The 12,456-nt window shown below is 45.4% G+C and overlaps 1 protein-coding gene and 1 long non-coding RNA gene across 6 annotated transcripts in view; one reads left to right on the top strand and one right to left on the bottom strand.

Moving 5' to 3' along the window:
• KANK1 (KN motif and ankyrin repeat domains 1) overlaps positions 1–7,043 on the top strand; it is a 173,591-nt gene extending 166,548 nt beyond the window's left edge. For all 5 annotated transcript variants that reach the window (XM_006137863.3, XM_006137860.3, XM_006137862.3 and 2 more), the window contains 2 exons: positions 4,381–4,479; positions 5,374–7,043. In XM_006137863.3, the coding sequence (XP_006137925.3) occupies positions 4,381–4,479; positions 5,374–5,436 (162 nt within the window). In that variant the 3' untranslated portion in view covers positions 5,437–7,043. The remainder of the gene's footprint in view (positions 1–4,380; positions 4,480–5,373) is intronic.
• LOC142829833 (uncharacterized) overlaps positions 1–12,456 on the bottom strand; it is a 29,936-nt gene that overhangs the window by 1,304 nt on the left and 16,176 nt on the right. The window contains exon 2 of the long non-coding RNA XR_012904661.2: positions 6,828–6,917. This is a non-coding gene — a long non-coding RNA (uncharacterized LOC142829833). The remainder of the gene's footprint in view (positions 1–6,827; positions 6,918–12,456) is intronic.

The following is a 12,456-nucleotide window of genomic DNA, read 5'->3' as shown; positions in this document are numbered from 1 at the left end:
ACTGGCCAGTTTTTCCGGAAAATCAGCCGCTTTTCCGGAAAAACTTGCCAGCTGTCTACACTGGCCGCTTGAATTTCTGCAAGAACACTGACTTCCTACTGTAAGACTTCCTACTTTCCTATGCTGCTCCCATTCGGGCAAAAGTCCCTTTTGCGCAAAAGGGCCAGTGTAGACAGCTGAGATTTGTTTTGCACAAAAAGGCCCCGATCACGAAAATGGCGATCAGGGCTTTTTCGCACAAAAGCGCGTCTAGATTGGCCACGGACGCTTTTCCGCAAAAAGTGCTTTTGCGGAAAAGCATCCGTACCAGTCTAGACGCTCTTTTCCGAAAATGCTTTTAACGGAAAACTTTTCCGTTAAAAGCATTTCCGGAAAATCATGCCAGTCTAGACGTAGCCTGAGAGTTTGTAAATGCCAATTTGCACATTTGAAGTTCAATGGTGGAAATAGCAGGCTGTGTGCTCAGCTAAGAATGCTGTGCTTGTATATTCCTTAGTTAGAAAAGATCACTCCCCCGTCGGTGCGTCTAGACTGGCAAGATTTTGCACAAAAGCAGGTGCTTTTGCACAAAAACTTGCCAGCTGTCTACACTGGCCGCTTGAATTTGCGCAAGAACACTGACTTTGTAATGTACAAAATCAGTGCTTCTTGCGCAAATACTTTCACGCTCCTGCTCGGGAAAAAGCCCTCTTGTGCAAGAATACTTGCGCAAGAGGGACAGTGTAGACAGGGAAGAACTGTTTTGCGCAAAAAAGCCCCAATGGCTAAAATGGTGATCGGGGCTTTCTTGCGCAAAATCACGTCTAGACTTGCCACAGATGCTTTTGCAAAAAGCACTTTTTGCGCAAAAGCATCCACGCCAATCTAGACACACTTTTGCGGAAATACTTTTAACGGAAAAGTTTTCCATGAAAGTATTTCCGCAAAATCATGCCAGTCTAGACGCAGCCCCTGTGTGACTAGATAGAGGTTTTGATCAGAATATGCTTTGAAGGTTGAGAATGTTGAACTATTATATGTATTGACTGAGCATTGTGGTTGTGTTCTTGGTGAGCATGTTGTTCCAGAGAATTATTTGGATACTAGCTATTACCCAATTATTCACTTTCAGCACATAGGCAAAGTGCGGCTTTAAAAAAATATTGGGGGATTTAATTTCTCTGTACAACAGTTTTAACGCTTTCAGTACATCCACCTTTTTCAGGGTGCTCGGCTTGTTTTATTCCCCTCCTACTGATGGTGGTGGACAAAAGCTGGCCTCAGGGTATAGCTGCATGGGGAGAGAAAGCCCATGTCAGGCCCAAGTCAGCTGACTTGAAAGCTGAATAACTGCTGAGTAAATGTTCAGGCTAAGGCTAGAGCCCAAGCTGTGGGACCCTGCAGGGATAGAAGATCCCAAATCTCACAGTCCAGTGAAAACCCAAACACGTACATAGCAATTTTTAGCTCCACAGCCTGAAACCTGCAAGCTTGAAACACCTGACCCAGGCTAGCCACAGCTATTCCACAAGGCATCAGTGAGCGCTGGTGATCTCAGTGCTGAACACTGGTTTTGGCAAATCCCCTCACATCTTGGGAGTTAAAAATCATAGGGCAGCAGGTGCTGTGGCTGAGTGTAACAGGGCACAACTCACCATCACGGGCACCTCCTGGTGGATACTCTGGGAATTAGCTTTTCAGCTCTGGAGTGCCCCCCTTTCAGCTCGTGTCTCGCCCGCTGTTACCTATTTTTTCTTCACCTCTGTGTTAGGACCCACATCCCTCCCAGACCGTGGCGTTCTCCTCTCTGGGTACTGCCCTGCCGCAGTGCCCCCACACTCAGGAGTCCTCCCCCTCAGCGAACCCCTTTTGCCCACCTTGCCTCAGTGACCCACTGCCAGTCTTCATCTAGCCCCTTACCTCAGGGGCAAACTGCTGTCTGAAATGGCCACTCCTCATTGACAAGGAGGTGTGGACCTGCCTATCCTGGCTGTGTCCCTTAGTACTCTCAGGCCTTGCTTCAGGCCCTGCAGCCTGGGAGCTTGCCTGGCCAGAGCTTCCCCAATTCTGCCTGCCTTACCCCAGCCCTGCTTTAAGTCTGGAAGGCTCTAACTTCTCTGGCAGCTACATCCCTCCAGCTCCCCAGCTGAATCAAGAGGGAGTTTGTCCTCTCACCCCTTTATTTATACTGCCCTCAGCTGGGCCCTAATTGGCTCATACCTGCTACAGCTGCTAGCTCCACAGCTTGCTGTTCAAGCCCTCTCCCAGAGCAGTATTTCAACCCTTAAAGGGCCAGTGTGGGGCAGACACCTTGTCACACTGAGTGGTGCCTGCATCCATCGCAGGAGCTCATCCTCAAGTGGGGAAGTCAGTGCTAGTTCCACAGGAGGGCAGAGTCCGGTCAGGGAGAGCCTCTCTCTTGACTCACTTGTGGGTGGTGAATGAGGGGTCAGAGACAAGGAGTCAACTGTCATGCTCTCTGGAGTGGCTCATGACTGTGGGTCATCCTCAGGGCACGCTTCCAAGAACTAGGGCACAAACCCAAACGGGTTGAGCTCTGTACTTAGACTTCACCAACCAAGTAACAAGGGTGACCGCCTCCGGCACAAGAGAGGCCTTAATAAACTAATTAGCAGTTTATAAACTAGGACAAAGAAATAAGAGATTTATTTACATACATGGGTTCCCAAACTGGGGGCGTGAAGAAATTCCAAGGGGGGGCGCGAGGCAACCCCCACCCCCGTTAACCTCTTCCTCCCCCCCTAAGTTTTGCTGCTATGGGGCGGGGGGACGACTATGAGGGTTTCTCAAAAATCAAAAAGGGGGCATGATGCTGAAAAGTTTGGGAACCATTGATTTACAAGTTAAAGCAGGTAAACACACATACACAAATATGGTCCAATCTTAAGTTCAAAAGGTAATGCAAGCTTCTACAAACAAGCTTTTATGCCTTCTCGGGCTAACCCAAGTCAAGCAGCTAAGTCTATACACATTACTATAACTCTAATATCTGTTTTAACAATATTGACACACAGGTAAGCTGGACTGGTTTCCAGTTCTGCATTCAAAAGCTTTCAGTGAGGCCTGGGGCCTTGATGTGAGCTAGTATCAGGTCTGCCAGTGTCACATCATCAACCTTCTTTATAGAGCCACCAGCAAAGCAGTCTCTTAGCAAAAACTGTCTCTGGTGCACTGTGGTGTCTTGACAGCCAGAAAACTCAGATTGTGGGTTTCCTGATTTTCTTGCCCCTCTCAAATGAAAGTTGATGAAGATTTAGCAAGCAGCAGTCCTTGAAGCTAATGTAAGGAGGGACTTCTACTGTTGTCTAAGGGGAGAATATGTGCCAGTAACACTCCCTGTAACAATTTTCCCTTTGAGCAAAAACTCTCCGGCTGTGTCTAGACTGCATCCCTTTTCCATAAAAGGGATGCAAATTAGACACATCGCAATCGCAAATGAAGTGGGGATTTAAATCCCCCCCGCTTCATTTGCATAAACATGGCTGCCGCTTTTTTTTCCGGCTCGGAGCTTTGCCGGAAAAAAGCGCCAGTCTAGACGGGGATCTTTCGGAAAATAAAGCCTTTTCCGAAAGATCCCTTATTCCTCTTAAAGGGATCTTTCGGAAAAGGCTTTATTTTCCGAAAGATCCCCGTCTAGACTGGCGCTTTTTTCCGGCAAAGCTCCGAGCCGGAAAAAAAGCGGCAGCCATGTTTATGCAAATGAAGTGGGGGGGATTTAAATCCCCGCTTCATTTGCGATTGCGATGTGTCTAATTTGCATCCCTTTTACAGAAAAGGGATGCAGTCTAGACACAGCGTACTTGCATTCTGTCAGCTTTCTGATTTGAAATAAATAAAATAGCTGTATAAGAAAATAACATCCATAAAGGACAATTATTTGTGGGTAGATTCTCGGCCAGGTGTACTTGGAATTAGGAATGCAGCTGTTCTTACTCTTAATGGGAGAAATAACATGGCTAATTCTCATTGTAGCTGATTAACTTTTATCCCTCCCTTCATTTCTTTTTCCCTCCCCACTGACAATGCAATTTCTCTCCAGCAAATTCAGACCAATCTCCTGAAATCACTGGTCTTACACAGAATTACTTGTAACATGATTGTGATAATGGCACACTCATTCTTCCTCAGCTATAATCCAGTCCCCTTGTTGAGAGAAATTATGAGGCCTCTGGCGCTTGGATTGCCTCATAAAGCAGAAGCACAAGGCTTGTTGTCACTTAATTATAATAAAGGAAATTAAACAGGACCCTAAATTAGGCTGGCTGTTTGAGCAATGGGGCCTCATTTCAGTAGCTTCCACTCTCTGTAGACTGGAGGAGCTTTTAAGGGATCTGGCAATGTACACAAACATTAATTCTTTCTCCCCTTTTATCGTTTAAGGATGGCAGCACAGCACTGTCGATAGCCCTGGAAGCTGGACACAAGGACATAGCTGTTCTTCTTTATGCACATGTCAACTTTTCGAAACCCCAGTCACCGGTTAGTATGTGACATGTTCCAGGTCACTGAACACTGGGTTACGTGGCATCTCGCTATTGAGACTAAACATAGAAAAAAATCATGTGGTTTGTACTGCACAGAAGCCATATGTTAAACAAAAAGATTCTTAGATAGATGAGGTGGGTAAGGGAATATCTTTTAGTGGGCCAGCTTATATTACCTCATTCACCTTTTTTCTCTAGTATCCTGGGACTGACATGGTTGTAACAACACTGCATACAAAGAGCTTCGTAAACCGTGCTATAATCTGTCTTGAATATGCTACTTATCTAGCATGCACAAAAGCACATAGCTTATGGGTTTCTCTTATCTGGTAAATACTTAGCGTCTGAAATCTATTGGGTGGACAGCACAGGATCTGTGTTTAGCCACAGGGCAACCTTTATGCAAGCAGTGCGATACAGACCAGGACAGCCTACACCCTGGTGAGAAGATACTTCCTCTCCCTTTTTCTCTGGAAGAGGAGAGTTCAACGTCTGTGTTCAAATTCTACAGCCACATAGACTGAACAATGTGAAAAACTTTTTTTTTTTTATGCATAATTGTGATATGTGTTACAGAGCAAGTCATCAAAGCAAGGCCAGCTCTAGTTCTGTTGCAACACTCAGCAAATTGGCAATCTGCACTTGCCTTCACGATAAATGGCCACTAAATGTTTTACTACCCATACTCTTCTGTTGCTCCAGGCACTAGGCTGTGTGTAGCCAGCATGACTGCTCCTGGACTGTAACCAAACACGTTATCTGTTCTGCATAGGTGGAATTTTAATTGTTGTCTTTGTAAGCTGAAGGGACTGTGGTACCTGAGCAGTCTGTTTAATCTTTTCATTTAATTAGCTGAATTCAGCTAACTGTCCTTTCCTTTCCCTTTTAGAGTACACCCAGGCTCAGCAGAAAGACATCTCCTGGTCCTACCCACAAAGCCACGTTTGATTAGTAATGCACGAATATCTGTAAATCTTAATGCCATCTCTAAGCTGCTAATTGTTACTGTATTACAGAGACAGATACTGAATGTAATTGTCTTGTGCCTGAACTCACCAGCAAACTGAAAGCAGAAACCTAGTGCTATAAAGGTAGAAGACTATAAACTTGAAGAAAGCATACAATTAGATAGTTGTCTGCTAGTAACATAGCAGAACCATTCTTTTGTTCAACTGTCCATGGTTGCAGGATACCATGTAAATCCTGTTTATCTTTGCTGCAGAGTCTTTTCTGTTGCATTATGTACAGTTTAGGAATTTTAAGCTATCTTCACAGGTATGAGTGGGTTTTTTTTCTCCCCTTTGGACAAGTGTTGTAGACGTGGGGGTACATTTTAATTGTTCTCTAAAGTATTTATATTTACTGTACATGAAGCTATAGGCAATATTTTTTTCATAAATTTCATTCCAAAATGGTTTCGAGTTCTTTTTCATTTTAAACTATAAAAATTGCAGTTGCTTATGTAGTCAGCTCTTTGGAGCTTGGGCTGGTGGGTTGATGGTTTAGAAATAGAGGATGAGTTCTCTGTCAAGTCTGAAATTAGCTAAATAAATGAGTTGTCAGCAGTTGGATATATTGTATAACTTTTATAGTAAAGATAATTGTATCTATAAAATTAAATGGCACAGTATTTTCAACATTTTATATTCGCTAGTAATTAAAAACTATATGAAGAATTACATGAATTGTTACAATATTGTTATTAACTATGTGTCAGTGTCCCTAAGATCCCTACATAATGCTTATCAGAGAATAAAATTAGCATTATCCGCTGTATCTTCCTCTATAGTGGAATTAAGTAGTTCTCAGTGCATATTTATGGAATGTCACATAAATTTACCTTGTCACATTCACTTTAGTCATATGTATTTAAATGTTTGAAGTGCCTTAGACTCTTGCCATATTTTCACAATAAAATTTCATTATGCTGTTTTACTCCCTTCTTGCTTTAATTGTGATCTGCCATCATCCAGAATGCTGTGAATTACAACTGCAATGAAGCATGATGGATTGATTGGGTAAAGGCTAAGATGGTTACGCTTTGGGGTGACTGAGGTTAACGTTGTCACCTGACATCACTCGTTCATTCTCTATAGCCCTGATTAGGTTGTTCTTGGTAGCTACAGGTTTTAAGAGTTTCAGTAGGCAAACAAGTCCCTGTCTTGGTCATTGCCAGGAGATGGGAGTGCCACATGGAACCATTTGCTCTCAGATTCCTGTTGTTGTGAAACTTACAATTGGAAATCTAGTTTCACAGGCTTGACACTGTTAATGAGGTTGGTTCCTTTTTCACATTTTGTACAGCTAGTCTTTCACTTGAATGTTGTTGTTAATAATCCTTACCACAGACGTTTCCAGCACCTGTCATCTGAGGATCACCAGGCACATCACAGAGGTGGACAGATGTCCTTATCCCTTTGTTCCTGGAGAAATCTGTGGCACAGGGAGAAATGAAGAGATGTGCAGCAAGTGAGAGCCAAAGCTGAAGAAGAACGTAGGTGTGCTGGCTAACATCAAAGCTACATGGTGTAATGTCATTAATAAAGGAATTTCACAGGCTTTTTTAATGGTGTTGCTGGGGCAGGATATTCCTTAGAGCCTGAAGCATAAGTTTGAAATTCTTCAACAGCAAGCCCTCTTGCTGATTGGCCCTATGGAGGGATCTTCATCTGGGTGGTCAGCGCCCAGTATCTGAGCAGCCACACTGCAAAGCCCTATCTAATGTCTTGTCTTTCACTGGTGCTGAGTCCCCATATATGTCACCTGCACTTGCAGGGAGTATCTCATGGTTGTTAGTGGGTTGAAACAATCTGATTCTTTCCCAGTGAATTGTGGGAGAACCTGTCTGTCCTTTTGAAGACATGGAAAGAATTGTGGGGATGCATTGGACTGCCAGCACTCAAACAGCATGGCCTGCATCCTCACTGCACTGTGGGCAGGTTACCAGGCCCAGTAAAAGCAGCAATCAGTCTTTAGAACCCAGCTAGCATGAGTTGAAAGCACCACCAAACTCAGGTGAGATGGTTTGGTGTGCTGACAGAAGCTGAGTTAGAAGCAAAACACAACTAAGAGCCACGGTTAACTCTAGAGAGAAGACATGTGCTAAGACAGTGAGAAGGAATATACCTGAGTTTTCTCTTCAAAGTACCTGTCCTATGCTCTGTGCCTATTCCTAACTTTTCCCCAGCCTTCCAACAACAGAAAGAAAACCAGACAGTGCCTTGGCAGCACCCAATTGAGGAGAAAAAGAGGAGCTAGTTTCCCAAGGGCTAAGAAGCAGTGTAGATATCTGGTTTTGCTCTCATTAGAGGTTTAGTTGAAATGCAGCTGATTTAGTTACATTACTGTCTGTATCTGTGTCTCAATCACTTTGCTTTGACTCAAGATGTAGACTCTAAACCCAGCAGTGTTTTTATGTCCTACCTATTCACATTCATCGCCTAGGATTAGATAAGGGATAGCATCCTTCGCTGTCATTCACTGCTACCTTATGTTTCAGGGCCTAAAATGATCTCTAATTATTGGGATTAGGATGAGATCTTTTGGACTCGGTGCAGATTTCCCTACATCCTGTACTTTGGATTTTCCTGCACCTTCCTTTGAAGTATATGAGGGGCTGGCCATTACCTGAGAAAGGGTATTAGATTAGGTAGAACCATGTGTCTAGGTAGCAGAGCAATTCCTATATTATGTATTTCTAAGGCAGGGCTACTCAACTTTTGAATCCCCGGGGGCCACAATGATACTCGCAGCACATGCCAACGGCCGCAACTTAAGTGTGGTTGCATATATATGCAAATAGCTTCTTTCACACTGACTGGAATGAATACAAAGATTAAGGCAAGATTACACAATACCCAGGCCCCATTTAAATCAGTTCTGCTGAGATTAATAAAATGCAATATTTACCCGATTTCCACGCTTATGACAGCACTTTTAATGAGCAATGACAGTCCAGTATTTTAATTACTAAAATGCATATCAACAGAAGACCATTCTATTGACTACTTTTTTGTTTTGGCTCCTACCCGCAGGCTGTGTATTGAGCCCTGCGTAAATCCAAACCAAACAGCGGGCTGCAAACACACAGGCTGCATGCGGTCCATGGGCCATGTATTGAGTAGCCCTGTTCTAAGGTGACTCTTGTGTAGAAGGTCCACAATTCTTTACCATCCTCTTCCAGGAGAAATGATTATTTTAATTAGAACTGAAGTCAAAATGTGTAACTACAGGCAGTCCCCGACTTACGTGGATCCGACTTATGTCGGATCCCTACATACGAACGGGGCTTTTCTCACCGCAGAGGACGCGGGTGGCGGGACCGCCCAGACGCACTGCGATCCCGCCGCCCACGTCCTCCGCGGCGAGAAAAGCTGCTCCGTGTCTCCCTGGTGTGCTGGGGGGGGGTGTGCAGCTAGTGCGCCCCTCCCCCCACAGACCAGGCTTTTCTCGCCATGGAAGACGCGGGCAGTCCTGCTGCCCGCATCCTCTGCAGCGAGAAAAGCCGCTCCGCGTCTTCCTGGTCTGCTGGGAGGGCAGCTAGTGGCCCCCCCCCCCCCCCCAGCAGACCAGGCTTTTCTCGCCGACGCCTGGGGTAGAGCAGCTGGGGCGCTGCCGTGGACCAACCCGGCAGCACCCCTGCTGCTCTGCCCCAGGCGTCCCCAAGTCAACTGCTGCTGAAACTCACCAGCGGCTGACTACAGGAAGCCGGAGGCAGAGCTGCTCTGCCTCGGGCTTCCTGTAGTCAGCCGCTGGTCAATTTCAGCAGCTCTGCCTGGGGCTTCCTGTAGTCAGCCGCTGGTCAGTTTCAGCAGCGGCTGACTTGGGGACGCCTGGGGCAGAGCAGCAGGGGTGCTGCCTGGTTGGTCCAGTAGCCCCGAGGAGCGGCGCTGCGGGCCAACCCAGCAGCGCCCCAGCTGCTCTGTCCCAGGTGTCCAGATTCAGCCGCTGTTGAAACTGATCAGCGGTTGATTCCAGGAAGCCCGGCGCAGAGCAGCTCTGCCTTGGGCTTCCTGTAGTCAGCCGCTGGTCAGTTTCCACAGCGGCTGAATCTGGACGCCAGTTCCGACTTACATACAAATTCAACTTAAGAACAAACCTACAGTCCCTATCTTGTACGTAACCTGGGGACTGCCTGTAGTGAGCACCGACACGGGATCATTTTTTTTAAAATAAGTCAATGAGGCTGGCTCCGGGTGGCTCACTGAGTGGTAATAACTATTATTTCTAATGAGATTTAAGAGAGTTTTCCTCTCCAGCACAATAATGTTGATCTAAAAGCACTGCTTGTCATTTTGTCTGTATGAAATTAGTTTAGGTCCTGGTTCCCAGGGAACTGGTGTCTATGCCCCACAACCCCGATTGGCTCTTATTACCACCCTCTATTTATTAACCACAACACACAGTGTCATCCTTAGCTTTCTGTCCTCCGGAGGAGAGAGATGCTTGAAGTTCCCCAAACAAGATGGCGGTTCTACTTGTTGGCAGAATGGAATACTCTGAAGAGGCCGCCGCTATCATGATAGGTCCACCAGCTCAGAATATATGGCCCCAGCTTGCCCAGGGATACATCTAGATTACATGCTTCTGCTAACAGAGGCATGTAAAATAGGCTACCTGACATAGCCAATAAAGCGGGGATTTAAATATCCCTGTCTTCATTAAAATAAACATGGCCGCTGTGCTGTGCCGCCTCAGTTGATCGTCGGCACAGCTTGTGAGTCAAAACGTGGATCAGTCGACAAGAGAAGCCTTTGTCGAACGCTCCTGTAAACCTTGTTTCACGAGGCATAAGGGTGCGGTCGACAAAGGCTTCCCTTGTCGACTGATCCATGTCTTGACTCGCGCGCTGTGCCGACGATCAGCTGAGCTGGCACAGCACGGCGGCCATGTTTATTTTAATGAAGCTGGGGATATTTAAATCCCCGCTTCATTGACTATGTCAGGTAGCCTATTTTACATGCCTCTGTCGGCAGAGGCATGTAATCTAGAGATACCCAAAGTAATCTAAACTCTAAGGATCCTTTTGGGCTCTTTGCTGTCATTCACTGCAAAAAGCACACGCTCCCTGCAACGGTTGAAGAAATTGCACTCTATTCTGTGCAGTGATGACTGGGACTGCATCATACACTCCTCACTTCCATTAGATCATCTCAATGCAATATTGCCTTGGAAGCATCAGCCTTGAAAAACAGATCTACAGTGCTGTGTAACTGCCTCAGTTAGGTCACAGGGAGCACATCACACTGTGCTCATCCTTGGCTCCCTATTCAGCATTGTCAGATTTAAGCCTCTCTTTGCAAAATCTTGGCCACACTGAAGTCCGTGGAAGTTTGCCATTCACTTCAATCAGGTCTGAATTTCACCCTCTGTCTTTGTTTTCAGGGATCTTCGTGGTCTGAGCCTGGGATATCTAAAGAAACAGCTAATCCTCAGTCCTCCTTCTGAGGAACAATAGAACTGTTCACTACTGGGGTGATGCCTGGGTATGCAATAGATTGGGCTTTCTTGGCAGCAAGCCTGGGCTTTGGAATTTACTCCCACAGCAAATGTAAAGACCACAAGCTCCAGCACTTTCAGATCCAAATACAAATCCCACTTCTTCGACCTTGATTGCTCACACCCAGCAATTCAAAACCTGGGAGAAGATTCGAATCCTCGCAAAACTTACTCCCTTCAGCAGGGGCGGGAGACAGTAGAAACACTACTGCCATGTGTTACCTTACATAGTCTGTATCTCCAGGAAGTGCTCAGATGCCACTGAGGTGGGCATGGACTAGGACAATTCAGGCAAAGCAGTCTGGGATGGGACTGACTTTTAGGATATGTCCACACTGCAGTTAGACACCTGTGGCTGGCCCATACATACTGACTTGGGCTTTTGGGGCTCAAGCTTACGGGGCTGTTTAATTTTAGGGTTGACTTCTGGGCTCTGGCTGCAGCCAGAGCTCTAAGACCTTCCCACCCTGCAGTACCCTCAAACTATGTTATCTTCCCTACAGCTGCTGAGTGGTAGGAAGGGTTTATACCACTGGCTAAAACTGCCAAGGATGTATAAGGCTAATCAACATGGTGGACTTGTTGCCCTGCTTTAAGTGCTGAGATGTTTACTATAACAATTTTTGTTAAATTTTAGTTGAGGTTTAGGAACCTGCTGATTTCATGTAAAGGGTACCTCTGAACCAGTCTTAGCAGGTTGATCACAGGTTTTTATTCTATTTCCCTTAAGCTAACAGCAGATATTTGTGCCCTATATATGGTGGGGAGCCACTGAACTGCCAGACAATATTTGGACATGGGGCAACTTTCTATTTTCTGTTTTACTGAGAACACGATTTTTATTTAGCCTTGGTCTGTGACCAGAAACCATTTAGCTGTGCTTCCTGCCATAAGGAAATTACTAATCATAGTTTTGCCTCTTGCTTATTTATCATGGCAGCACTTTGAATGTCAGTAGATTATATAAAAATACATTTTGCTAAAGATTACACTGTGCTGTGAAGTTACTGAACCAGCTGCCCAGAGCTCTTAAGAACCTGGATATGCACATTAAGGACCCTCAAACTGCTCTGGTGCACCTTGCACTGTAGCAGGCACTTTGACAAATCCTAGCATTTTTCTTGTGAAATATATAAAAAATAGTTTGTGGTTAGAGCTGTGACATGTATTAAACATGCAAAGTGAAGCCACACATGCTTTACTTGGTTTAGTGGCTTTGCTGAGCGTGCAGGTACAATTGCACAGTTGGATCCCTCATAGCGATAGACTAAAATTTCCAAACTTGACTGTCCAAAGTTAAGGCCCCTAAATGGCCTCATTCTCAAAGAAGCTTAGCATCTGCAGTCTCCATAGAAACCAGTGGGCGGCTCTGGGTGGTCAGTGTCTAAAAAAAAAAAGCCATTTATTCAGAGTTATGGATATGGGCTATGTTGAGACCTACATTTAGGAATTATCACCCAAAACTCTAAGGGAT

The sequence above is a fragment of the Pelodiscus sinensis genome, chromosome 6 (genome assembly GCF_052426305.1).
Source record: "Pelodiscus sinensis isolate ZL-2025 chromosome 6, ASM5242630v1, whole genome shotgun sequence".
In the NCBI taxonomy this organism is placed as follows: domain Eukaryota; kingdom Metazoa; phylum Chordata; order Testudines; family Trionychidae; genus Pelodiscus; species Pelodiscus sinensis.
This window is presented reverse-complemented; position numbering and strand designations above follow the sequence as displayed.